This window comes from Dermacentor andersoni, chromosome 7 (assembly GCF_023375885.2).
Source record: "Dermacentor andersoni chromosome 7, qqDerAnde1_hic_scaffold, whole genome shotgun sequence".
NCBI classification, from domain to species: domain Eukaryota; kingdom Metazoa; phylum Arthropoda; class Arachnida; order Ixodida; family Ixodidae; genus Dermacentor; species Dermacentor andersoni.
In genome coordinates this window covers 137,453,172-137,479,641 of record NC_092820.1, presented here as the reverse complement: position 1 = coordinate 137,479,641, position 26,470 = coordinate 137,453,172, and the positions used below count along the sequence as shown (strand labels likewise).

General features: G+C 44.7%; 1 protein-coding gene across 2 annotated transcripts in view; it reads left to right on the top strand.

Moving 5' to 3' along the window:
• Nucleotides 1-6,481: 6,481 nt before the first annotated feature.
• Nucleotides 6,482-26,470, top strand: part of LOC126534559 (uncharacterized) — a 36,463-nt gene continuing 16,474 nt past the window's right edge. The window contains exons 1-11 of one of the 2 annotated variants that reach the window (XM_050181821.2): nt 6,482-6,940; nt 7,422-7,565; nt 10,720-10,805; nt 14,343-14,620; nt 18,455-18,849; nt 19,275-19,374; nt 20,172-20,277; nt 21,148-21,271; nt 22,774-22,831; nt 23,483-23,653; nt 25,157-25,237. In XM_050181821.2, coding sequence (XP_050037778.1) covers nt 7,489-7,565; nt 10,720-10,805; nt 14,343-14,620; nt 18,455-18,849; nt 19,275-19,374; nt 20,172-20,277; nt 21,148-21,271; nt 22,774-22,831; nt 23,483-23,653; nt 25,157-25,237 — 1,476 coding nt within the window. In that variant the 5' untranslated portion in view covers nt 6,482-6,940; nt 7,422-7,488. The other variant, XM_055072330.2, reaches the window with a different exon arrangement.

Genomic DNA, 26,470 nt, shown 5'->3' with positions numbered 1-26,470 from the left:
GCAAACGGCATGTGGAATGTACAATATACGCCTACATTGCAGAGAATGACTGGCACTGCACAGTTCCCGCCATAACAAATTTCAGCTTGCGCTGCTTGCATCACGCCCAGGTTTTTGGGACAGCCAGACCATATTTGAAAGCACTAAATCAGCTTGCTATACTTAACCAAGGGCAAGGGGAGGGCTCCGGATAAAGCATTATAATCAACTGTGGCCAACATACCTTAAGGCACAAAATTTTTGTAATATCAAACGCCTGAGCTTTTGAATCTCTCTCCAGAGATAGTCGATATAGCATTGCAGTCTTGGTCTCTTGTTACCAACAAAAAACAAAGTTTCTCACAGGCCTGACTGTCGAAGTTGATTGTGTAAATACGAATTCATCTATATAGATATGACGGTGAAAGCAATCTCGAATGTGCAGAGTCATTACAACACCATCACAACACTGACTTGAATTTCTTTAAACGGCATCTGTTACATCTGACGTCTGTCCATTTATCGGCTGTTCCTACGTGAGAGTTACACTAGCACATGTTTTCTTCTTTATTTCCTTTTTTTTTACACTGAAGCTGTTAACTATAGAAGCGCTCAAAAACGTTACACGCTAGTTTTCAGTTTTCTGAAAGAACTTAAAACACTCGCAAAGTTTATATTTCGAGATAATATGGGTAGTATTAGGGGCTATAATGATGGAAATTTTGACGTGTATGCGTGACAATAAAGGGATTTAACAAAAATTTATAAAGCCTCGTTTTCGGCATGTTTAGAGGCTTATAATAAAATGCTTCAAGAGTTTCTATACTTCGTTGGCTCAGGTTTATATTAGTCTTTAGATTTTGAGAAAATGGGGGCCACTTGCTTGATGTGTACCGAAAGTTGGAACTGTGTAGGTTACTCATGTGCTTTGAAAATAATTACTGAATATTCAAATTTACCAAATTTTTATGCGCTATGTAAGGCATTTAGTTGCTTTTTCCCGGTCTCCTCAGTTAACTATGCGAGGCACAGTGTTTATATTTCATTGAATTAGGAAGCACATTCTGAGTGAGGGGTGATAAATGTTTATTTTCTGTAGGTTCATTACAGCTTTTGCAAGAAATTACCTATTTAAGGGTTTCACGGTGTCATGCTGCCGTTACTTGATATGTTTCCCGTACTCCTAAAACAAGTGCATAAGATACCAATTTCAAATTCTGTCAGAAAAGGGAGAACCCTAAGCATAATGCGTTGTGAAACTTTTGTGCTCCTGCTTTAAATGGAAGCGTTGTAACTTGTTACTGAATCCAAGTTTTTTCCCTATTTTCGTGCATCATACAAAGTTTGTAGTTTACTCCTCTTGCATCTTCAATGAAATAAACAAGGCACCTTGTTTATATTTGAGGAAAATTAGGGGCACAGTATGGGTAATGTATAGGCAACGTTCCAAGTGAGTGGATTAAATGCATGTGGATCAAATACAGCTTTTTCCACACACACAAAAAAAAATGCTCAAGCAAGGGTTTCGAGAATGTCGCTCTGCAGTTGTCAGCTACGTTTCCCAATGTCCCAAGAGAACTCTATGTTTCAGTAACTTTATACTTAGAAGAAATGGACAGCATCTGAAGAGCAATGTATCGCAAATTTTTAACTCTTCTGGCTTACTTAAAGCATTGCGAATAATTATTAAACCCTTGTTTTTTTTTTATTTTGTTATGCGTGATATATGAGATTTGCCTGGTGTCTTCAGTGAACTGAACGAGGCAGTGTCTTTATGTTTAGTGACAATAAGGACAGGGTAATGAGCGGTGCACAGGCAATTGAAGTTTGGAGTGAATTGATAATGGGGGCTCTAGTAATAAATTGCTTATGCAAGAGCTATGGAGCATTGTGAGTGTGCCTTACTACAAATGCCACCGAGATCAATTTTAGCTAAAGTGGTAGGAACGCTATGGCAAATCTCTGTGCGAAGTTGAATATGGTTGGATCAAACACAATTTTTGTAAAGAGTTTCTTAATACAACTTTAGAGATTACGATGCGGTCGCTATCAGCTATGTTTTCCAATCTTCCGACATAGCTGGAGGTTACAACAGGTTCATGTTTCGTGGAAAGGGGAAGGGATTCGTGGTAAGTGTAACATAATAAAATATATTTATGTACCTGGCCTAGTTGTAAATGTTGCAAATAATTACTAAACCCCCGTTTTCTTTTTCTTTTCTTTATTTATCTTTGTGTGTCATACGACATTCAACCAACACGGCACTTTGGCACGACCTACAAAATTAGGCAGTACCCACAACTTGCTGAAAATCTAGGAGGCAATGGTCTGGGATTTGTATTATAGCTGCTAACCACCACCGCATGAGTCATCTGCTTTGGTGCAAGTCAAAGGCCATTAACAAGAGCAGCCTTGCATCTTTGCAAAGGTTGCTTCAATGGAATATTATATGTGTAACCAATTTAGGGAAAGTGCAATTTCATTGCCGTTCCCCTATGTATACTTTCTCAAGTTGAACACCAGCTCCTAGATAACGGAGCGTTTGAAAGCTTTGTCTGTTATGGCATATTGAAAGGCTTGTGTTACCAGTGAATACATGCTTTCAAAAAAATGTGGTCACACAAGGTGCTGCTTGCATCCCCCATTGAAATATTTGGCCTTACCGTCCTTTCAACCTAATGTCTCAAAGCATCCGGGCCACTTATTATCAGAGAAGCACAGTGTTGGATCAGATCTACAGTTATCCACATCAGTTGCACAAATCAAAACATGGATGCGAAAAATAAATTGCTCAACATGCTTTTTGCGTCTATCCGCCAGTCCTGAACTGCAACAAGTTATGAGACAAGCACACAGAGTGCAATCTCCTGATGGTTTTAGCCAGTAGGCTTGGTGTGTGATACATTAAACACTTCTGTATGCATTGTTACAGTTAAATCTCGCACACTAACCTGTAAGGATATTTTCATGGAATGGCAACTATGATATGCAGTCAGGCATATGCAGCTGAGCGGGTAAAACGTGATGAACTTCCTCACGATAGCATCGGCTGCTTACAAGCAGTTGTCAGAAAAAAAGAGTCCTTGGTCCTAGGCCAAGGAACTTGCATGTGCACTAGAGTACTGCTTTGTTCTTGATGGCTACTGCACTCAACAAATTGCCTTCCACATCATAAGGAATTTAATATGTACTACAATGTGTTTGTGTCGCAACTATCTCATACAATTAAATATAAAAGAATTGAGGCAAAATTACCACCTTTACTTACTGACCAACTTTTATAGCAGTGGTGGTAATCAGGATTTGCAGAATAATTGTTAATATGATTATTGACAATTAAGATTTCACAAATTATCTTTTAAATTAATGAGTTTAGGGGCATGTCACTGCGCAACTGAAATTAGAACTCAAAGCATAAGCTCTTGCCAGAAATTTTATGCCTAGCACCGGTTTTGAGAAATATGAACTGAAAATGGGCTGTTCCAGTTCACTTGAGTCCAAACTGCATTTTTCTAGAGTGTAGAAAAAATACTCATTTTTTTTCGTGGAACATGTGCTCTCTAAACTTTTGGACTGAACCATAATTTGCCAGATACCATGATGGGGATTATATTGCAGCAGAGCTCTGCATCATTAAATGATATGAACTGCACACCCATGAATAAGGTTGCACTATTTTCATGTGTGGTTCGAAAAAAGTCATTTTGTTACAACATACATTAGACGTCATGTGATCACCAGCACAATGCCGTAGCCACAAACCACCACGATTCAGAACAAAAATTCTCTGAAAATTTTCGACAAGTCTCCATTGTTTAACCTGAACCAATGGTACCGCCTTTTACTTACCACATTCAATGTGAATGGAATTTCATGCACAATAAAGCTCGCGGAATTTAGTGTTTTCGAAGATCTAGTTGCATAAAAATTTAACAACAAAACATTAATTACACCCCCAACCGATACGGCATCTTCAATAAATCTTCAAGAAAACTAGAAATGTATCCAACCAATATGACATCGCACATACATCTCTACCATGTCAGTACGATGTCAGTCATTATAAAGTAGAATGAAGGTCAATAGGACATCGGCTACTTGATATTTGCAAAACACATGTTGGTAGGATGTCCTTTAGATGTTATAGACGAGACGTAGATGAATGGATCATACCTGGATGTTGACAAGATGTTGGAGGTTCACTGGGATAAGGAACTAATTATTTAGTGAGGAAACTGCCTTGGAACAAATCGTACAGAGCACTTTATTATGATATGCTGCGATTTTATTCTGCTTGCAGCTGCCACCCTCCACAATTGTCATTTCCCTGTGCAGACACTGCAGAGCCAACTTTCACAAAATCAACAACAGGTATTTTCAGGCTTTTATCTCAGAAGTCTCACTTTTGAAGTGAGCACAGCTAGGCACCTTTTTCCCCCCTTTAACTTTGAAGGCACAATTCTATGTATGCCCATAAAGGTGTTAAGTGTCGGTACTTTACACTCTTTAAAATGTTTGCACCCTTTGGGGCTTATCTTACCCCACAACAATAATCGTTATCTGTCTTGCCTGCATTTCCTTTCTTTAATGCTATGCGCCCAGTACCGCCAGGTCACGGACGGCATGCGTGTTATCAGCGTGGCATAGCATTCTCGTGAGGCAAGAGAGCGCAGAGTTTTCAAGAAAGGAAACACAAGAGAGGCAGATGTCGCAATTATTGTTGTATGACAAGATAAGCCCCAAAGGGTGTAAACTTTTTAAAGAGTGTTTTATTGTTGTGGGATCGATAAGCTCCGAAGAGCGCACATTCCTGACAGGAAATTTCCTGTCAAGAATGCAACGGCCGCTGATAACGCGCATACCGTGTGTGACCTGCAAGTACCGGGCGCACACCGTTAAATAAAGGGAAGACACGCAAGATAGATGATTATCATTCGGGAACAAGGTGTATAAGCCGCATAGGGTGCAAAAGTACTGTGCATCTGACTCACCTTTCCTTTATGACGCTGCGCGGTGGTGAACACCATACGTGTTATCAGTGTGATATAGTATTGTTGACAGAGTAGTGAGCGCAGGGTTTTTTATGTAGAAGAAACACAAGCAAGACAGATTATTATTGTTTGGGGACATGACACACCTCCAATAACGTAAACTTTTTTTAGAGTGTAAGATGTGTTTAAATTTGTGCACTTAAGTGGTGTAAAAAGAGCGCCGACATACACTCTTAAAATAATTTGCACCCTTTGGAGCTTATTGATCCCATAACAATACAGTCTTTAAAAAGTTTACACCCTTTGGAGCTTATCTTGTCACACAACAAAAATCGCCATCTAGCTTGCTTGCGTTTTCTTTCTTGACAACTCAGCACTCACTACTTTTCTGTCGAGAATGCTGCGTCACTCGCTGATAACGTCCAAGCCGTTTGTGACTTGAAAGTACTGGGCTTGCAGCGTTAAAGAAAGGAAATGTGGGAAGACAGGTGATCGACAGTTATCATTGTGGGACTAGATACGACCCAAAAATTTCCTGTAAAGAGTGCAATGCCACGCGTGACAAGGCGCGTAGTAGCTAGCGCAGAGTTTTGAAGAAAGGAGACGCAAGCAAGGCAGATATGACGAATATCGCTGTGGGACAAGATAAGATCAAGGGTGCAATCATTTATAATTGGGGGCAAGATAACCCCAAAGAATGCAAGCTTTTCTTGTAGTGTACCTGAAAACGTTTGCACCCTTTGGGGCTTATCTTGTGACACAACAATTCCTCAAGTACCTTGCGCGCCTTTCCGGTTTTTAACGCTGCGAACGGCATGCGCGTTATCAACGTGACATATTATGTAGCGAGCGCAGAGTTTTCAAGAAAGGGAACACAAGCGGGGCAGATGACAATTATATATTGTTGTGGGACAAGATAATTAAAGGGTGCGAGCTTTTTTATAGTTTAATATGTGATAACGGCGTTATAAGTGCATGCAGATTTTAATGTTGCTGATCGAGTGTATTTTTTTGAGGTGCGGAGAACACTGGTACATGTGGTATAGTGTGGTAAAGAATATTGAATTCTTATGGGCTTACGTTTTCCCTTCTACAATCATCGTCACATATATTTGTGTCAATTTTTGTTTGCGCCCTTTGGATTTATCATGTGGCGCCCCCCTCCCCCTCTTTTTTTTTAAATTTCACACTGCCCGCCCGCAGTACCACTTTATTATATGGCAGTACCTTTAGGTCACGAACGACATGTGCGCGCTGGCGTTTGAAGCGTTTGAAGACAGTCCCGATTCCGGACCATGAATGACATCGACGAGCTTGAGCACTGGAAATATGCAAAGTGAAAGGCCTTCGATTTGAGAAGCGAAGCCATTTATCCCTACCATAAAACACTTTTTTCCAGGAAATTGTAGCGTTGACGCTGCAACTTTAAAATTTCATAAATACCGCCCGGTCTTCTCGCCGATAGCGATGCGGCCCGGGCATCGAACATGGGTTTTCCCAATGATGTGACAGCTGACAAACCGTCACATAAAGTTGGTTCTTTATTCTATGACATGAAGTTGAAAGACGCTCGCGTTGACAGTACCGATTGTTTCAAACTAAACTCACGTTAAAGCTCATTCGGAAGAGTGGCAGCTTCCGGATCTCTCACGCGCCAACAACAAACCAGCTACAGCTCAATAGGATAAACAGAAAGAAAAGGTGTCGGCCTCTCACGTCCTTCGCGCTGTTTCACCGTCGCGCCGTTTGCGTTCGCCGTGCCACCTAGCCAGGCAAACACAAACACCCCTGCTGCTATGATATCAAATACGTGTTTCTGTTGCTGCTGTGATCGGGAGCGTCTCTCAGCTGGAGCTTCCTCTATGCCGTGCTGTCAAAACTGCGACTGTTGCGAAGGGGCGCATCTCCGGTGAAAAAAAAAGAATACGTCGCGTACTTTGCTTCGGAAGCCAACAGTGCAAAGACGACGCGTAAGTTGCGTGCTTGTGTTGACCGCTCAAACACGCCGTGCCGCCGTCGTGCGTTGAACCGCGAGAACCACTTGTTCGTATGCATGTCACACTTCTTCGATGTTGGCACCGTCCCACGTACCGTTTGTTTCCTTGTGTTTCTGCCTTTCCGCGATCACTCCCCACACCTTCTCAGACTGTTACGCAGGGCGATCAACCCACTCTTGACCGTGATCATAAGGCGGACCGGTGGGCTAGCTGTGATTAATCGCCTCTATCCGCGCCCAATTACGACCCACTACTGTAGCTTGCCGAAAGTATGCGCTGCACTGCTTGTTCACTGATGACGTGCCTTGAAAGAGCTGCTGGTTCGTCGAAGGGCCAACAGTAAACTTCTACTCCATCGGTAAACTACTTGCGTGCCGCGAGTGATCTCTTTCCGTTTATCTCCGCCCGAGTTGGCCATCCGAACACCGTGTTGACGTTTTCTTTCCGCTTTCAGATTGGCGGTCGATGACTGCTCGTATGTTACCCGTGTGCCCCAGATGAGTTTGCCGGTCGTTCTGTGAATGGATCGAGCGGCTTTGCGAGTCTCCGACGGAGCGTCGCACAATCACGAAACGCCGCCCGATGATTCGAGCCTGAGGTAAGCGAGGCGGCGAGGATTGCTTTGCCCTTGGGGCGGGGAAAACGGAATCGCGTGGTGTTCTCTCTGCCGTGTTGACAAATTTGCGCCCGGTACGGTGCGCGATAGTCGAAAAAAAAAAAAAAAGTCATATGTGTAGCGGTTTTGGGTCGCGTGTGTTTTGCACCGCGGTATCGCAGAGCCGTTCAACATCGCGGCGCCGACGACGTGGACTCCTATGTGGATAAGAACTCGACGTGCAAAAATTACGACGGCAGCTGTCATATACAGCGTGTGCTGCGCGTGGGAGTGTATGTTGTAGTCACGAGTCAGGTTGTAGACGCCTGCTCGCAGCTTTCACAAGTGTCTCTGGACGGGGTTGGACGGGGTTGGACGCATAGTTGTTGCTTAGCCGAAATGCGTTACATGGTGCACCTTTATATAGTCTTCAATTGCGATAATTCTTGCGTGCCGGGAACCGAAACTGAGTTTTCGTTGTGTCACTTTCTGTTGTTGTCAGCGTTTGGAAACACATAATCAACTTGACATGTGACTTGAGAGCAGCACACTTTCATCTAGAAGGGAAGAGTGGACTAATGTGCTTGTTGCTACGCATTCTTTTGCTCTGTAATTATGTGGCTAGCATGTAAGATCGACAGGTCAATAGGGCGATAACTTGATGTCTCGCCTGAGTGCTGTTTGTCTGTAAACCAGCTGCGCACCAGGTGGGTGCACAGATGTAAATGCGCAGATGTAGGCCACTGGGCCGCTCATTTTGCCTTTTGTTGCTTTTGCCTATGGCAGTGCACTGCTTAAATTTTATTTTTGCTGCCATTGCTGGAAGGTAGAACATTGCAGCCAGCATTAAGCATTGCCTATAACAAACTGCCCTTGGGTGTGTCGCAATACCAAGGTAATTGATTGACAGAGTACACCTGGTAACAGGATGGAGCTTCATGCTAGTGCTAAAAATTATTGTGGACTAAATCGGTCATTCCAAAGTGCATGTGCTCATGCTTATATATCTACCCTGTAAATGATTGTGGCCACCATGCTGGGGGTGGCAGTGAAAGTGCTTCACTGCTTTGCTTGTATGTCCACATATGACACTTCCTTTTCTTAAAAGTCGATGTCGTCGCACATGCAGGCACTGTGGTGGCCTCACAGTTTGGCTGTTGCATGGTGTGCCCATCTTGTCCTGTGTCATTCTCTTCCAAAAGGGTGGTGTGTTTTGAGGTACCTCTTGCAGATGCTTTCTCATGAGATACACGTTGCTTTTACATGTGTTCTCAACATATGATCTCTATGCCTATGCAGGCCCTATTGTTCCTTGCTGCTGTGCCCCTTGCTTTATATAGACAATGGCACCAGGACGTAAGGATGCATGGTGGTGCCATCTTCCTGCCCTGTACTGGATATTTACTATAGCCTGTGCCTTCTCGCTAGCTTCTTAGCTTGATCTTTCACCGATATTAGGACCTGTAACTCCAGTTGAACTCCAGTACTCCTGGAATCACGAGGACATTTGTTTTCTACCTGCAACACATTAAAAGATGTCAGGGCATTAAACTTCAGGTCTATAAGCTCTTTGTGCCAAGAGAGCTTCTGCAGTGTTGCTCAACTTATGGAGCTGTTTGTATAGATCTACCATCTCCCCATTGCATTGGGAATAGTGTGGACTTGAGTAAGATGTTTCACTTCCCATCCCTTATAAAATTATTTAATTCAGTCAAACTAGACTGGTACGTTGTCTGGCCGAACCACGTCTGTGATGCCATAGTGAGCAAACAGCTGGTTAAAAAAAAAAGCTTGACGTCCTTCGTTTGTGTTGTTTGGACCTTGTCCAGTTTGAAAATTTTCAAATAATACTCAACAGAATTGATGTAGGGCTTGCCTTTGTAAAAAGAAGGAAAAAGAAAGGTCTGTACTAACTACTTACCCCAGAAGGTCAGGAACAGATGTATAAAGTTCCTCTTCGTTTGGAAGCTAGTGATGTCTCACGCAGGTCTAACATTTACTTATGAAGGCTTTGACGTCGCTACTGAAGCCAGGCCACCAGGTGGACTCTCGTGCTCGAGCCCAGGACCTTGCAATGCAGTGTGTGCTAGCTGAAGCACTTCCTCGTGTAGACTTGGTGGAAGGACTAGCCTTGAGCCTCTGGGCAAAAGTTTTTGTACGACAGGCAACTTAGCCACACTAGCATATTTGCATACTCTGGGTCTCTAATTCTGGCCACTAGCTTACCGATTAGTGCATGACCCATGATATTGATACGTCTGTCTCAAGCTCAGCTATGGTTCTATTTAGCATGTCAGCACAGGCCGGCAGCTTTTCAACTGTCAGAAGTTCATAATCCTGTACCACTGAAGCAAGGCTTTTACTAAACTTTCAGGCATCCTTGAAAATACTTCTGCATTAAACGCCTGCTTGCTTGGCGCATGCGTAATGCACATGTAATGCATTCTGGGTAAGATATGCCCCAAAGGTTTTGAACTGTTTTTAGTGTGCATGTCAATGTTTTTTTCTTGAAAAGAGAGGCACCAAAGGTTTATAGTAGGCCTCTGTGGGAAAATGCAGAATAAACGCATGCATCCGAAAGTGGGCACAGGCCCACATCACCAGAAGGGCTTCCTTCTCAACTTGGGGGCATATTTCTCCACTTGTGGCGACTTTGACCGTGAGGAGTAAGCTACAGCTAGGCAATTGCTTCATTGTCAACTTGTAGACATACTGACCACCATAGTCGCTATGGTGTTGTGCTTCTGAGCTCGAGGTGACGGGTTTGATTGTGGCCACGGTGGCTTTATTTTGATTGGAGTGAATGCAGAAATGTTTGTGCGCTTAGATTTAGGTGCACATTATAGAACCCCAAGGGGTCAAAATTAATACAGTTCTACGTTCTAATACAGCTCTACATTGTACCTCATAATCATATTGTGGTTATGGCATGTAAAACCCCAGAACTTAATTAAATTATTCAAGTTATCAGCCAGTCTTGGGAGGAACTCTGCTTGTATGTCAACGTTCAACAAGGTGCACATGCCTGTAATTTGTCGGCAATCTCCAGTACGTGTGCAAAGTTGCAATCCTTACAGTTCCCATTCTCCCTGTTTTATGTAAGGATATAATATTTTACAATGCACTCACTGCTGACTGTGCCCTAACTTCATTACAGTACATCCTCGAATGAAAGTGCTGGAGCAAAACGAAATCCCCCTGCCAAGCCACCCCGACGGCGCCACTCGGTCACATCATTAAAAGGTTGGTACGCTTAAACTCCTGTCATGATGAATCTGCTTTGCTCAGTGCACAATGCTAAGCGATGTCAGCAGAGAAAGGCCATTGCGACTTGACAACGCTTGGCGCTCTCATTGGCAGTGAAAGGTCCTCATTATGCTTGAATGTCATTAGGGCTCATCTTTCACCAAGGAAGCTTTGTTTTTTCAGAACAAGCCATCAGACATCTGCATGAGCACGTCTTACATGAGCTTTGCAGTAGACTAAAAGCATGCTTTTTAATACTGCTATTATCCCGCTACGGTATGCACCTTTGCAGCAAGGTTTCTATGTACTAGAAGTATGGGATGTGAAGTCATAACCATCTGTATCTTGGCAGTGCTTATGAGCGATATGCTAAAGTTTCTGGTGAGATCTTTCAAGCATGCACATAATTGTAATCTGTCATTGAGCTAATAGCATGGATCCCTCCTACCTGCCTCTCCCTTGTTTTTGTTTTTTAAGGCTCAATAGATTTGCAAATACAGTTAAACCTCGATATAACGAAGTAGGTAAAATTGACAATTTGCCTCGTTATATCGAAATTTCGTTGTATTGAAATTCGACCTTTTATGCGAATAAGTAGTCACCAATTGATTTTTCTTACCCGGAAAGGGGCCGCAGAATTTTCCAGAATTATAGAGCAGTCGAAAAAAGCTAATTTGAATGAGAAAACAATTCTATTTGATCCATTTGGGAGCCGGCGACAGATGACACGGTTTCATGCCACGTTGATGATATCTTCAAATAGGCGGTACGAATTAAAGGGCCTGGAACGGTTCGGACAAATTTTATAGACGCGTAGGGTACAGCTTAAGTAGAAAATTCGCACCACAATTTAAATGAAGCGTTACGTATTAATGGAGCTACAAGCGATTATAAGTTACCCTCCTCCCTAGCCATGCTTTTCCTCCTCAACTCGTTCGCCGAGCGAACGGGGCTAAGCTCCGCCTTCACTGGTTCTGCGTAACGATGTGACATCACATCGTCCACTTCCGGTTGTTTGGAGCCCACCCGTCCGCGCGAAACGTCTCCGCTAGCGGCTTGGCCGTCAACCCCACGCGAGAGCTATCGAAGCAGCGGGTGCTGCGAGCATTCTGTTGTAGCGCCGGATGTGTCTGGTATTTCGGTAATCACACACTAGCAGAACGTTTCGACGGAACGGTGAAGGCATAAACTCAAGCTGATGAAGGAACTTTAGCGTAGACGTACATGAGCTCCCTGATCGGGCTCCACGGTCCAGCTACAGTGAACTAGAAGCAAAGTATGCTATTACACTGTAGTCCAGCCACCCGTTGACGCAGAGCTTAACCTGCCAAAGAAAGAGCTACTATTGCTCTAACCAAGTGTAAAACATTTTAAACATTTACAAAAACAACGTGCTAACGATTACACTTCTGTGAAAAATGTACACCAGCAGCAAAGAATACATTTTGTTACTGCTACTGTGTGTGGTTGAGCTCTATGCCACCAGGTGGCTGCACCGTGCAGACCATTCACATTTGCGCTTCTGTTCATCCCCTGAAATGACAGGCAAGGGGACACGGCCAGGCCCTGTCCCCTTGCGCTTGCGTTTACCCTAATACCGGACTCGCGAGGCGCTGTTGCATTAGTAATCTTACGGTGTAAAGTGATGGCCGCAATCGCGCAAATCCTGGCGCCCATCGGATAGCGGCTGTCCAATGTGCTGCAGCCAGTCCACTCGTCTACTGGCTTGCAGAAGGACACGATATCGCAGCTTGACAAATTGCCAGTCGCTACATTTGCAGTCCACAACGCAACAAAGTTGAATCATAGCGCTCGTGAAAAGACAGACCGACACTGACTGCGGAGCTTTCGTCAAAGACTGAGCACGTTGTAACACAAGCAGATGACACTTGCTGTGTGCTGGAAGTGCTTAAGTGTACTGAAAGATTGTTCTTGTGCATTCTCTTTATGTTACCTTCTTTTCATAAAAACAAATTAACTAACATTCAACTATTACGAATATCATTTGTTTACCATAAAGTTGAAAAAATTATCGATCAGCCAATCGGATAGCTCGTCCCACTGACGTCATGTGGGCGATTTTCGTCATATGGGTAGGGGCGGCTTAAAATTCCGCCGAGCAGTGTGCTGCTATCGGCAGCGATGTGCATTTTTAATACCTTATAATAAATTACACGCTTTACGCGGAGCACTTAGATGTGTCAATTAAGGATCAGAAGGACCTACTCTAATGGCTCAGTACGTTTGTGGAAAATCGACAAAATCGTTTCAGGGTCCCTTTAAGCGAAGCCAGCCATGCTTTCACATGCACTCCGCCTCTGCGGCTGATAGCGTCACCTGCACTGGGACGACGGTATCAAGAAAAGTGCCGGCAGCGGGGAGTGAATGCTTTGTATGCCTCTCGCTCCAACGGGCCACCGAAACTCGAGATTACACGGCCTCTAATACTAAACGCATGTGAAGACAGCTTACATGGTGCCACACCGTCTTGCCATGCCCACTCTTTGCACACGCGGCAGATTACCTCTAAAGCAGGGTGCGCAGCTGCGTATGCGCTCAGCCGCGCTTACAGCCATGCGCAACCACGGGCGAGACGCGCACCAGAAATCGTGATGCGTGCCAACTTATCCCCCCCCCCCCCCCCCCTAGCGCTTCGTGCGCACTTGATCACGTTTTTGCGAGCTCGCTTCCCTCAGCCTCTATCCCTTTGCTCGCGATAGAAGGTGGCACTCGTGAAGCCACCATTTTTCTTGTCTCACCCTCGCACACTTTCAATCGCACCTAAAGCACGCAGTTGGGCACGATAGGATTTTATCGCGCTTGGACTTTATTGGGAACATAATGCGGCGCCACTTCAGCCGTCGCTCTTGTCGAGCGGCATTTGAGAGGTGCGTTTGCAAGCAGCCACTTGTAATTCAATCATCTGACCATGTGTATCGGCTGAAGTTTCCATTTATTGTCTCGGCACTCCTTTGCGGCAGCAGTAAAATTTCGTTGTGTTGACATCGCATGCAAACACACTTCATATTATTGAGGTCCTAAATACGTGGTGTTCTATGGACAAGAGGTTATGAAAAGTTAAATACTTCGTTATATTGAGAATTTTGTTATGTTGAAGTTTGCTATATCGAGGTTTAACTGTATTTACCTGTGGTACATAGCATAATGCTACTGCTTGGGCTAGATTATTTTAAGAAGTGTACTTTGCTTGCACAACAAATTGTCTGTTGCAGTTAGACAGTTGACTTAATATTTACTTATGTTGTACATCTCGTAATTGTCAAATTAAAGACCCTTAATGCTTGAGCCATGCCCATTTAGTACAATTCTAGGGACTTACACAAGTTTCAAGATAACCTGTCACGAAAATTATTGTGCAGTGCTTTGGTATTCCACTTCATGTTTTCCCAAAATGCACGTCTAGCATTCAGTGATGCAAAGCTGCATGAAATGCCCAGGTATTTTCAAATGCATTTTGTAGGCAAGCTCTGTTTGTGCGACATTCCTACAGAGTTTCTGCCGAACTCTTTGCAGACACGGAATCGTACAGCAGCCAGTGCCGCCCCTCACCGAGCACCCCATCTGGTCGCCAGGGGCGTCGGGGCGATGGCGACCCTTGGGCTGAGCATGGCCAGTGGATCCTCGACCCCCCGCCAAACTTTGGTGGCGGCGCGCCCCCTTGCTTCTCGCTGAGCTATGGGGGTGGCCACGGCAGATGTGGAGGTAGCAGCACGCCGACGCCCGACAGCCGAAACGACTTTCGCTCTCTTCCCCTCAGCGTTGCTCAGGAGCGCAGGCTGTGTCATTCAACGGTGGGTGAGATTCACGGGAGATCGCTTAGCATTATGAATGCGCAAATGAATGAGATGTATCTTTAGTCTGTGGGAAATTATGTAAACACTTATTGCATTTTCACTATTCTGATGCACCCTCTATTGCAATGCGCACCCCGATATTCATACCAGAAGAAATTATAAACTTATGTTAGGCAAGCTTACAAGGCAGGCCGAAACCTTTTTGTGTTTTTGTTTTTGTGTTTTTGTGTCGCATCCAGGGTATTCACACACCGAAAAATTTTGGTGCTGTGTTTATTAGCACACTGTTTTCAGCTTACTTTTTTTATATGTTTGCTATAGTAGTTTTTAGTTGTACATTTGAACCCATTTGTAATGAACTTGATAGTTCCGCAAAGAGTGGTTCTTATATCAGTAGTTCGTTATATATGGACTTGCCCTTAAAGATGCTCAAAAATTAACCATACTGAATATGGCATCGGCAGTTGCAATACGGCAGCGTTTGGTCCACAAACCAGATTTTCAGCGTCAGTTTTGTTTTTGGTGTGTTCTCGCACCCAGCTGTGATAACGCATTAGAAACACCAATCTAATGAATGAACTGCAGCGTTTTATAGTTTTTCTAAACGGCGTCCGGTTACAGTTGCTGTCATTTTGAAACTGTAAGCGCAACTGCCATTTTTTCTTTGGAAGCTTGTGATATATTTTACTACCAGCAGGATACGACTGTATTCTGCACAAGAGAGCGAAGGGTTCTAGTTGGGTGGGAGCGTAAACTTTGGAAACTGCTGCGGCATGGCACCATTCTGCGAAGGTCTCGGACATCATGGTCTCGGCATTACTGGCGCGCATCAGCCACACAAGAGCCGTCAAATTACGTTATCTTTGGTGCTTTGGGGGCGAAAAAGAATTGCGACGTTCGAGAGGTAAAACGTCATTGCAAACCATTATCGGCAATTGGCAACGCATAAACGAAGCGCCACCGAACCTTGATCTCCCGATAACGGCTCAGTAACCACCAATTCTTTGCAACATTGCATCGTGGCAGCAGGTAGTGCAGCATTCTCGCTGACCTGGGTCATGTCGAACGCTTCAGTGACCATTGTTCCAATGGGGAAAAGGCGTAGATGGCCGTTCGAAATCATTGAAGCAGCTGTAATTCACGTGGTGCTCCACAGACAATTGCATAAAAAATGAAAGTGACGCCATCGTGGCATCTGATATCGCACCAGCACATGCCCTGTGCCATACTGTTTATGCTGTGCGCCTTCTCCCTGGAGGCGTGCCTTGAATGCGCGTGATCACGCATGCTCTTCTCCGCGGCTGCCGAAATCTGTGTGTGGCGGTCGCTCGCTCGTCTCAAAGGCCGTATTGTCGTCGCGGTTGGACTGGAACGGGGCACACGCTGCCGTGCACCTAAGTTTGGTCGTGCTTCCATGCTTTGGTACTTCACACGTGCCCTCTTTTTACCGTGACCGGTTTCGAAGTGTACGTTGTAACAGTACAGCAATTTTAAAGAATGTTCATTATACTGGAAGCAGTTTCAATAGGGAGGGCCGGAGAATCGTAAATGCATTTAAATATGGTCATTACGTTATAACTTATAGATTGTTGTATCTGGGATTGTTAGAAGTGTGTTCAACTGTATTAATGTACTTTTATGTAGTAGATCCCGCCTGCAGTTTGTAACCTTGGGACCTCTGTCTGCGTATGTCACTTTGTACCACTTTCATTTTTTCACTACTAAAGATTGATTGATTGAGATCCACACAAAGTTTTATTTTCACAAACTCCACGATCTGCTGAAAAAGGTTAAATCTTACAGATAGTTCAAAAGTGCAGTCGTTTGAGATGGTGCATGACGTTGCTAGTAGAAGAAGCCCAACCGGAATGTTTACTGACGTGCGGAAACACTGTTGATTAAATTGACAGACTTTTATAGGCACAGTAACGAAAGAATTAAGCATGATGAACTTAACGCTAAGCCCTTAATAGATTTTAGTTGTGAATAATTCAGCAAACCAATTACTAATTGATATATTATTATACTAATTCAGTTTCTACTTGAACAACGTTTCAGAGCTTTTTTTGTCTGAACGTACTCTCGATTGCCAGAAATAAAGGTGAAAAAGTTCTGATTTTGCTTGATGTGGAATGGCATTTGGGCTTTCCTGCGCAACCTGCCGAATTTCATTATTACGATCGCGATCATGTGTGCACGCGATCATGTCTTGTCTATCCTTGTCTTGATGCTTCATGTCTTGTCCATTCAGTTCCCACATTGTTTGAGAGTATGAGAACATCGATCCGTAATGTGTCTGCGAAGTGTATGATGGGGCTAGCCGACACACAGTTCTGGAAGGGTGATATCAGTACCGAGGATGAGAAGAGTTGCAGAGCGCTGAGGGATCTTTATTTCGGCACCCGGTGTGCCTTGTGTTTGTTCCACCCCCTGTACCACAACCGATCTTCCCAAAAGTCTGCAGACTTGTCAGAAAGCAAAATGTTCCTATCTAAGAGGATAAACATAATGCAATTGCCTGACCCCCTTGTGTATACATGCCATGCTGAACACGGGTATTGTGCTTTCGACCTTGCTGTGCCATTTGACAAATGGAACTTGCTAATTGCAGAGGATTTGCACTTCACTGAGTTGCTTTGGTGTGATACCCGGTGAACCAGAATACAGTTAATGTGCAGGAACATTCACACTTGTTCTCAAGGTTTTATGTGCATCGTTCTCTTTTTTGCTTTTTGTATGTGTAGCCGAGCTATTGCAGGCAGAACTTCCTTTTAATTTCTTTTGCTGCCCCTCCTCAGTTTGAGCTAGAGTAACGGCACGAAAAAAATGTGGATGAACACATACGACAGGACAAGTGCCTGGCCTGTTGTATGTATCGTTTGTCTGCACCTTTTTTGCCCCGCTGTCTTCTTGATTTATGAACAGCTGAGATGTAATAAGCTTTTTAGAGTGGTCGATCTTTAATTTTGCATTTCACATTGCCGAAAAATATTCATGAGCGAAGGCAAAGCAGCAGTAAGGGAAGCTATTGAATGAATGTGAGCCCACGCTGAACTCCGAAGATTGGGCACTCACATAGATGGTCAACAAAATGCACCCAAGGGATTGTTTTAGCCCATGCTGGTACTGCACTCCAAAGCCAAACAAGAAGCCTTTGCGGGAAAGTCCTGTGGAGCTCGGCAATGATCAAGTGGTCAGTCCATGCTCCCTGACATCCCGCAGCCAAAGAGGAGGAAGTAACTTCCTGTTGTGCCTGAGCTATCTAGGTCATTAGATGGCACTATCATAGCAGCGTTTGTTCCATCTTTTGTAGTTGTGAGACTGTGATGCTGGCTCTCACCATTGCATGTGTGTCATGCGGGGAAGCTGAACCTCAGGAGACCTGAGAGTAGTGCGGCGAACATGGGCATCGGGGAATGCCACAGTTGAGCGTCCCTACAATAGTTGGTGTAGTCATTATAACGAGAATATTCTGCAGTCTACATTTGCATATTTCTGGAGGCCGGGCATTGCCAGTGAATCTGTAACCGAAGGGACCCGTGCCATAGAAGCCTTGGCGCAGGTTCTTTCAGTTACAGATTCGTTATCATTGCTGAGGCTTCTTGTAGAACTGCAACAGTCATTGCCAGCACTTTCGTCATCTTGCTCCATGTAGAGTGCTTCTTCTAGCCAAAGGCAACAAGCTCGAAACAACAGTATCTGAAAATGTACATAAAAAGTAGCTCATGAGAAAGCAGATGCCCAGCTATTGCTTTGCAAATTAGTGTGTGCTGCATGAGGCTTCATTCCTTTTTTTGCCCTTCTAAGAAGTTTTGTTACTTGAACTTGCAGCCCAACCAGCCAGCGGGAACCTCAACACGAACTGGTCTGCACACGAGGCCTTCACTCCTCCTAACAAGCTCAACCCCTTTGCACTATGCCAATTTCCCGCCAAGTCCTGTCGGAAGCTCGGAGCGGGACATCCCCGACGTTGTATCGCGACCCATCCTAACAGTCGCCACAGCGGCGACTCCCGGCTCGTTGAGCACTTCCACCTGTCGCCGAGGGTGTGGTGAAAGTGACAGGTCCACTGCAACTATGGGCAGTGCCAATAATGGTTGCGCACCAGCCTGGCTTGTGGCGCCCCCTGGCAGCCCACGTCGGACTCACAGCGACCCTGTTATCCATCTGGACGAAGTTGATGAGGAGCAGGCAGATAATCCGAGCATCTGGACATACACACCTAGGTGAGTTCTGTGTGATCCTTTGTATTGAGTTAAGGTCACCAAATTAGTAAGTGCTGGCAAATCATTTTGTCCAAACCGGAGCCACCTTTCTGTAGTTACAGCACGGTGTTACGTGACCACCACCCATTTATAGTCTTTCACTTTATGTTTCCTTCAGTCTTTCCAAACCTCTCCTTCTTGTAAGAGTCATTTGTTGGCCATTTTGGAAGAGTAATCTCCACTCTAGCTTGACATAACATTTTTGCTTGCAGTTTTCTTAGGCCTTATATGTAGTGTCTGCCCAATTCAGTGTTTAAGTGATGTCTCTGGTGTAGTTCAGATGTTCCAAAGACATCATCTGTCTAGAATACGCAGGCTTCTACGATTGAAGCAGCAAATCCATCAGTGTATAGTCTGCTGTAAAATGAAAGTGGCTTGTCATTCAGGTCCGGCTTGGTCTACAGCAAACCAGATCATTCTGCAACTTTGCGGGCACGAGCAGTGGTACCCGAAGAAGTGAAAGCGCTGCAAGAAATTAACAGCAAGGTAAGTTCGGACTTGCTTCATTTGTGAAGGGTTCAAGTTTTCTCACTGTTTCAATGGAATGCAAGAATATTTTGATGTAATGGTGTCACATTATATTTTTCATTAGACTGATAAAATGATGCCAACAGTAACTGGCAGTACAGAGGCAGTCATACTATTTACAAGCACACTAAAACAGATTATTTCAGTCATTTTGTTATCACAGCCCCGTTTTCAATTTCAGAACGTAGGTACCATCTACCTTGCATTTTGTTCATTCATGCTTTTCACTTAAGTGACTTGGCAGCTGTGGTGTTCCACTGATGGGCACAAGGTCACGGTCTTGAATATGAAAAGACGAGCATAAAATAGCATGAACACAAGAAAAATCATGGGATGAGTGCTGCCTCATCTTCATGTGTACTACATTTTCTGCTCGTCTATTTGTATTCGCGAAAATGTTCCAACTTGCCCATCAAATTATTTTGCTAGCAGCCATGGGTTGAATTTGGAATCAGAGAGGCCAAATTGCAATCCAATTGATTGATTGATTGATTGATTGATTGATTGATTGATTGATTGATTGATTGATTGATTGAGTCCAGGACTGCAATGGGAGCTGCAAAAACACCTATGTTGTCAGATATTGGTACACATAGAAAAACCCCAGAATGTAAAAAATTAATCCAGAGTTTAGCACACCAATGTTTCTCATTGTCCTAGTGTCTAGTTAGAGCATAGAGCTTCACTAGCCAAATCAGTCGTCAATTAATTGTAGCTGCCACACTAGTGCTTATAACTTATTTGTCACTGCGCAGCTGTGGAACCAGGTGCAGCACCTTCAGTCCCAGCTGGAGCTGCTGCGAAGAATAAAGTCACCAGACAAGCCTCCCTCCACCTCGGCCAATGGTGTCAGCTTTGCAGGTTTATGGGGGCTTTGCCCTCCTTTCTTTCATCCTTTAACTGGCGTCAGCTGGTTGTTGAGATGCTGTCATCAATGTGCATAACAAAAGATCCCCACTGGCTCGTATGGTCAGCCCAGTGCGCTGCTGCAAGCACTGCCCATTAAGGAAGATTATCTTTCCTTGAGTTAGCATGGCACCTGCCGTGGTGGGTTAGTGGCTTTGGCATCGCTCTGCTAAGCCCGAGGGGGCATGGGATATAATCCCGGCCACGGCAGCCGCGTTTTGATGGGGGCAAAATGCAAAAAACGCCCCTGTGCCGTGCATTGGGTGCACGTTAAAAGAACCCCAGGTGGTCAAAATTAATCCGGAGTCCGGATTGATTTATTGTGAGGCTGACTGCAGTCTGCCTGATAAGCATATCATGGTCTTGGCACGTAAAATACCATAATTTAGTTTTAATTAGCATGTCCACTGAGACACATATTTTAAAACATAAGTGCAGTCTTATTTGCCTCACCAACATTGGCTCTAACCAAATGTTTTATGCGCAATGCATCTACGCTAATGTTTAGTTTTCAAAACACGCATTACCCCAGCTGTCGTCAGTGCGTCCATACATTGAGCGGGAATTTTCACTCCGAACTCCACTCGTGCAGTTGTGTCAACTTATGTACGAAAAATAGGGTAGTACAGTATGATCAGATTGATTGCAAACTTGCTTGTTAGAGCTGTAAAAGCCCTTATAGAATCTATTACTGCAGATGTTTATTAGCGAAGTAAAAGGCTGCATCATTATTTGTAACCAATGAGGCATCGACAATGGAAGCTAATGCGTCTTGTTGACGGACATTCTGTTTACATTAATAAAACAAACCATTGATTGTTGCAGAACTGCTGGCAGACGTATACTACGCACAACGAGAGCGGGACGACTCAATCAGTGAGCGGCTGGCCAGTGCCAACCAAAGCCTGGACCTGTGTCAGAAGGAACTGCAGAAGCTAGCAGAAGCAAGGTCGGTGACACAGGCTCATTCTTTCCCATTCTGCATGTTTTGACGTTGCAAACTTGACGTTCCACGTCCCAGTGCAATTGACACTGCATCGCCTTTGGCAGTAGCAGACAATATGGTTACTGTATCTTTGTTTGTTCATACTTTTAGCCCCCAAACAGACAGTATGGTTACTTTATATTTGTTTGTTTGTTGATACTTTTAGCCCCCAAACTGGTAATGGTGCCCCAAAAAGGCTATTACAATAGTGGTAATACTGAGAATAAAAGATGATATCTCTCACTTTTGTATAGAACATAACTCATCACAGTAGACAGTGTAGTGTATGCCTTTGGTCATTAAGGCAGTGAATCTAGGAGCACAGGCAAGATCGTCCACATACATAGTAAAATAGTGCACGGTGATCATGTGGCACATGGTAAGAACGTAATTTTAGGGAGCTGCGTATGTTGCCTACATGCTTATAGGTCCTTGCATTTGGTTTGTGTGTGACGTGTTCTCAGTGCATCAACCTCTCTTGCATCACCATTGCTGCAAGCACTCGCACAAAGACAAGCCTGTCTTTAACAAATTCCACGTCGTGCACATAGTATAAGTTCTTGAATCACTGTGGTCTCTTCCGGCGGATCTAGAACGCCACAGGGCCCGGCGTAAATGTAAAGGCTGATTGTAAGTTGCATTGCTTTGTCTGGTGACCGACGACTGTGCTAGTCATTCTCGCTGCTGCCGATTTGCTTGCTTCTTTATTTTAGATGGCAGGGGTTTTTCCATTAGAGACCATGTTTCCTTTGGTCACTGTCATCGTGCATCTTCATTTCAGTCTGCGATCATGTTAGCAAGACAAATAATCCACGCCTTCATTTGCAACCCTCAGAAAAGGAGTGTAAAAATAACAGAGTGGCTCTTATGTAACTACCTTATCAAGCCAACGGATGGTAAGGCCAAGAAAAGCATTCGCGAGGTTAACCATGTGTTTAACTGAAATTTGAAAGTATTAAGGCAAAAGGAAATAAAAGTGGGAGAGAAAGAAACTTGCCAGCAGATGGAGCTGAACCCACAGTGTCCGGATGTGTGCAAATGTGTGCAAATGTGTGCAAGTGTGTGCATGTGTGCAATTGAACTATGACTGTGGCTGTTCCCCATCCACTTTCTTGGATATTGGTGTATGTGTAATCAACATGGCCGTGGTAGTGTTAGCCATCACTACTCACAGCCCTGGTGGTGGAAGGGTTCATTTTGTTGTTAGAAAAAATCGAGCCCCTCAGTTATCCTCATTCTTCTCTCTCATTGCACAGCAAGGGTATGGAATTTGGCAGTGTTGTTGCCGTAATGCAGCGTACGAGCTCTATTGGCCAGTTTCATGTACAACGTAACAGCTGTGGTTGAAAGGACGCCCCATGTTCGTAGTGAAGAATCGGGAGAGATGTTTTACTTTCACATTATGCACACTGATGGAACTGATTGTTGGCCTCACTGTCATTTTTTTTTCTCTCTTTTCCTCTCAGGAGTGATGCGTCAGATGGCTCGGGTGAAGAAGAGAACTGCGACAACCTGGTTCTGAGTGTGAGTCTGTTCGACCCTTGCTTCTTGGTTTTTGTTTGTGGCGACACAGTGATTTATTGACCATGCTCTGAAGTCATTCACTTAAAGCGATCTGTAATACGGCTGCCAAATGGTTCTTATTGTAGCTCTTGTTAGGAATAGTGCTGCGTGGGACGTGTGTAGCCTATACCAGTGGTCTTTTGCTTAAGAATGGACACCTCGGTTTCACAGTGTGCAACGAGTGCAAAACTACCTGATGATATTCAGCAGATGCTGTGTGTCATTGTCGCTGCTATGCCACTGCGCGGTTAGCAGCGATGACCTGGTACACTGCGAAAAATATGGGGTACTGATATTTAGGGCCATGGGACAGAAGGGAGGATGCAATCTGAGCCACGAAGGCCCTGCTGGTATACTTACACCAGTCAGGTCTTGTAGACATTTTTTTAACTTGTCTTAGTCATGTGTGCTTGATCTGTTTGTTTATTCCTCATTCTCTTTTCTTTTTGTTTTCTTGTCCTCGTCATGTACCACATTTACCTGATTCTAATGCGCCCTCGTATCTAATGCGCACCCAATTTTTGCTAGCTTAAAGTAAGAACATAAAAGTGCACCTGAATCTAACATACTACCGGTTCATAAGATAAAAATGTAGCATACCCCCCTTTGCAGGGCCTCGACAAGATACTCCAGGGTCTGGAAGGCAGCTGGGCACCAGCGCGGGTGACGCGGCACCAGGAGACGCTGCTGGCAACTGTGCAGCGTCTGCGTGACCACCGAGGCAAGAGGGCAAGGCACCGGCTGCGTTCTATCCAGGCCGAGCGGGACGTTGCACTCGAAAAGGTCACCGTTGTCATCCTCTTCTTTATCAGCTGAGAAACGTACCCCCATTCACAAGCAGGCCTCCGCATGAATGTCTTCGACGACTCCATTGATTGGAGTGCAGGGCTGCACTTCAGCTGATGTAGATACAGTGAAATCTCGTTGAAATTTAACTGCCTAAAACTTACTAATACTTAAAATGTAGTTGTGGCGTATCCCCGACCCAGTGTCCGTAGAGACTAATGTACTGGCAGACCACTTAAGCTGTAGCTGCTTGTTATATGCCTACCCTTTAGTGTGCACCACGATCACTTTTTGTCATGTAACATTCAACTGCGCTACCTTGACGAATGGTGTGTCTGACACCCATGCTGTGGCACAAAAAATCTTCAGACTTTTCGTGAAGTGCAGACACCGGGCTAATCAATGATTGCGGCTTCGGCACAGGTGTGATGATAAGCATTGGAAATTATTGGAGGTGTGGTGGCGGCCTCAGCAAACAGTATAACCACTGATGAACACGCTGGCATGACTTATCACTGCCAAACCTATTGCAATAAGGATCTTCAATTATCTGCCCAACGGAGCATGTGGCATAGTGTGCAGCACCATTGCAAGCCTACTACATGCTTTTAATAAGTGATGCATCCAGCATCCAGCATCCACTGTCTTATCAGCAAAAATCATTTCGAAGCACGTATATCCAACCACTCTTCTATCACCAAAGTTGCCCATGCCATGTCTTTCATTCTTTACAAAATTATTCCTCGGAATCTTGAGAATGACAGCCCACAAACAAATGCCATGCAAAAAAAGAATACACCGACAGCACATGCCTTTTATGTTAGATCTTCTCAGACTGAAATATTAAACGTGAGAAATAGTAACAGGGGATCGGCCCACGCAAGAGGCTGCGTTTCTACCAGAAAGCTCGCCTTCGCGAGTAGCGTTTGCCGCCGGCATTTCCTGGTAGACATTACAGGTACACAAGCTACAGTTGCCCGGAAGTGTGAAAAGCAGTCAAGAATCTTTAAATGCTATCACATTCCACTCTTAAAGGCGAAGCTTAAATGCCCTCCGATGTTTTTCAACGAAGTTTCACTGCACTGTGCTTCAGTAACGCTTCTCAGCAAGTATTGCAGGGAGGAGCTGCTTGAGAAATGCTCGTCTGCTCCAGTGGCTTTGAGCAGACACTGAAAAGCACTTGCTTACAATAGTTTAGCTCAGGAGCCACCTAGGAGCAGTATTAAAGCACAGTGTCTAAGTTCGGGGGGGGGGGGGGCTGAACCGTCCTGTGCTCAGTGGAGTTCAGAAGGATGTGCGAGTTGAGATTTGTGAATTCACATTTAGATTTGTTCAGAATTTTAATGGGTGGTTCTGCCTAATCTGCCAGGGTGTACGTCTCTTGATTTACAAATAGGCGTATTTCAGTGCTATCTTGTTCTTGTGTCCTGATTTTGCTGGAAGCTGACTAGTCGTATCCCTTTTCACATTCTTAATTAGAAAGTGTCCTATTTTGTTCAGGTTAAAGTCCTCGAGAAGGAAGTTCAAGAACTGCACATGAAAGCCATCTGGAAGAGCGAAAACTGGGGCTGCTCAAGCAATGTGAGCAACAACTTTCTTGCGTTTGTTCCTCTCTCCTGTTAAAGTAGCACAAGAGGTGATTGCCGAGCCAATCTCAGATTGTCAGATTACCTTCCTAGAAACCTTGCAGCAGTTGTTTTAGTGGCAAGACAACCAGCTGCAGAGAAAATTATGACCGAAGGGACTCTTCACATCAGCATCATTGTTGTAGTTTATGTCCAGCGCAGGACGAAGACCTCTCCCAATTATATCCAGTTGCACCTGTCATGCATGTGCTTACTCCATCCTACGTCTGCAGGTTTCCTCACCTCATCACAACACCTAGTTCTCTGCTGTTTCGTATGCGCTTGGCACCTATAGTGTTACTTCAACAAAGTAACAATTTTATGCTCTATGCGTTGCATGGCCTGCCAAACAATTCCTTTTTTTTTCTTATTAGGAAACAGGCATAGAATGTCAACTATGCCTGTTTGTTCTATACTAGAGACTGCCGTCTCCCCCTATGTTACGCCTATCGTTTTTCGTTGCATTGCTTGCTGGAAAAAAAATAATATGCACTGCACAATTATCCCACATTTTAAATTGCCCACAACAAACAGGGTCTCTCGCACAGCTGCACTGGCTAATCTGGAGGCCGTGCTATGCAGACTGCTATTGCATGTGCAGAGTCAGGCGAAGGGGCAGATGCCGCCATACTCCCACAGATAAAGAGCACCAAAAGAACTGACAGAACAATGTGAAGAGGTATTATAGTTGGCTTCCGTTGTGGGGTCTTCAGCTCTCACTGGAGTACCGACCAACGCAAGTTCGGGCTTAGTGAGCCACAGGGCTGCGTCAGCCATCATCCTCTAGCGCTGCTGCGCGCGAGCTCAGGCCGGAAAGGGGCTACCAAGCCACGCACGTAAGAAAACAGTATTGCCCTGAGTTGACGGAAGCCATTTATTGTATCCGGCGGCACCCGACACTGCACAAATGCCTGGTCCTGGGGTGGCGGGGCACCAAAGGGATCTCGCACCAAGGGCGGAAAATACACTCGGGGTGCTCCTGTAGCACGTCGCTGCGAGAGCACAGGCTCAAGCTGGGACACGCCGCTAGGAAAAGTCCCGGCGGCTATGCTACTTGCTCTCGCGATAACCAATGGGCCAACTTGCGAGAGCTCGGGCAATCTCCTTTGGCTTGGGCCTCCAATAAGTGCGGGTTGGCATGGTACGACCTCGCACGAGCACTAGGCACCCGTTTTTCAGCTTAGCACCT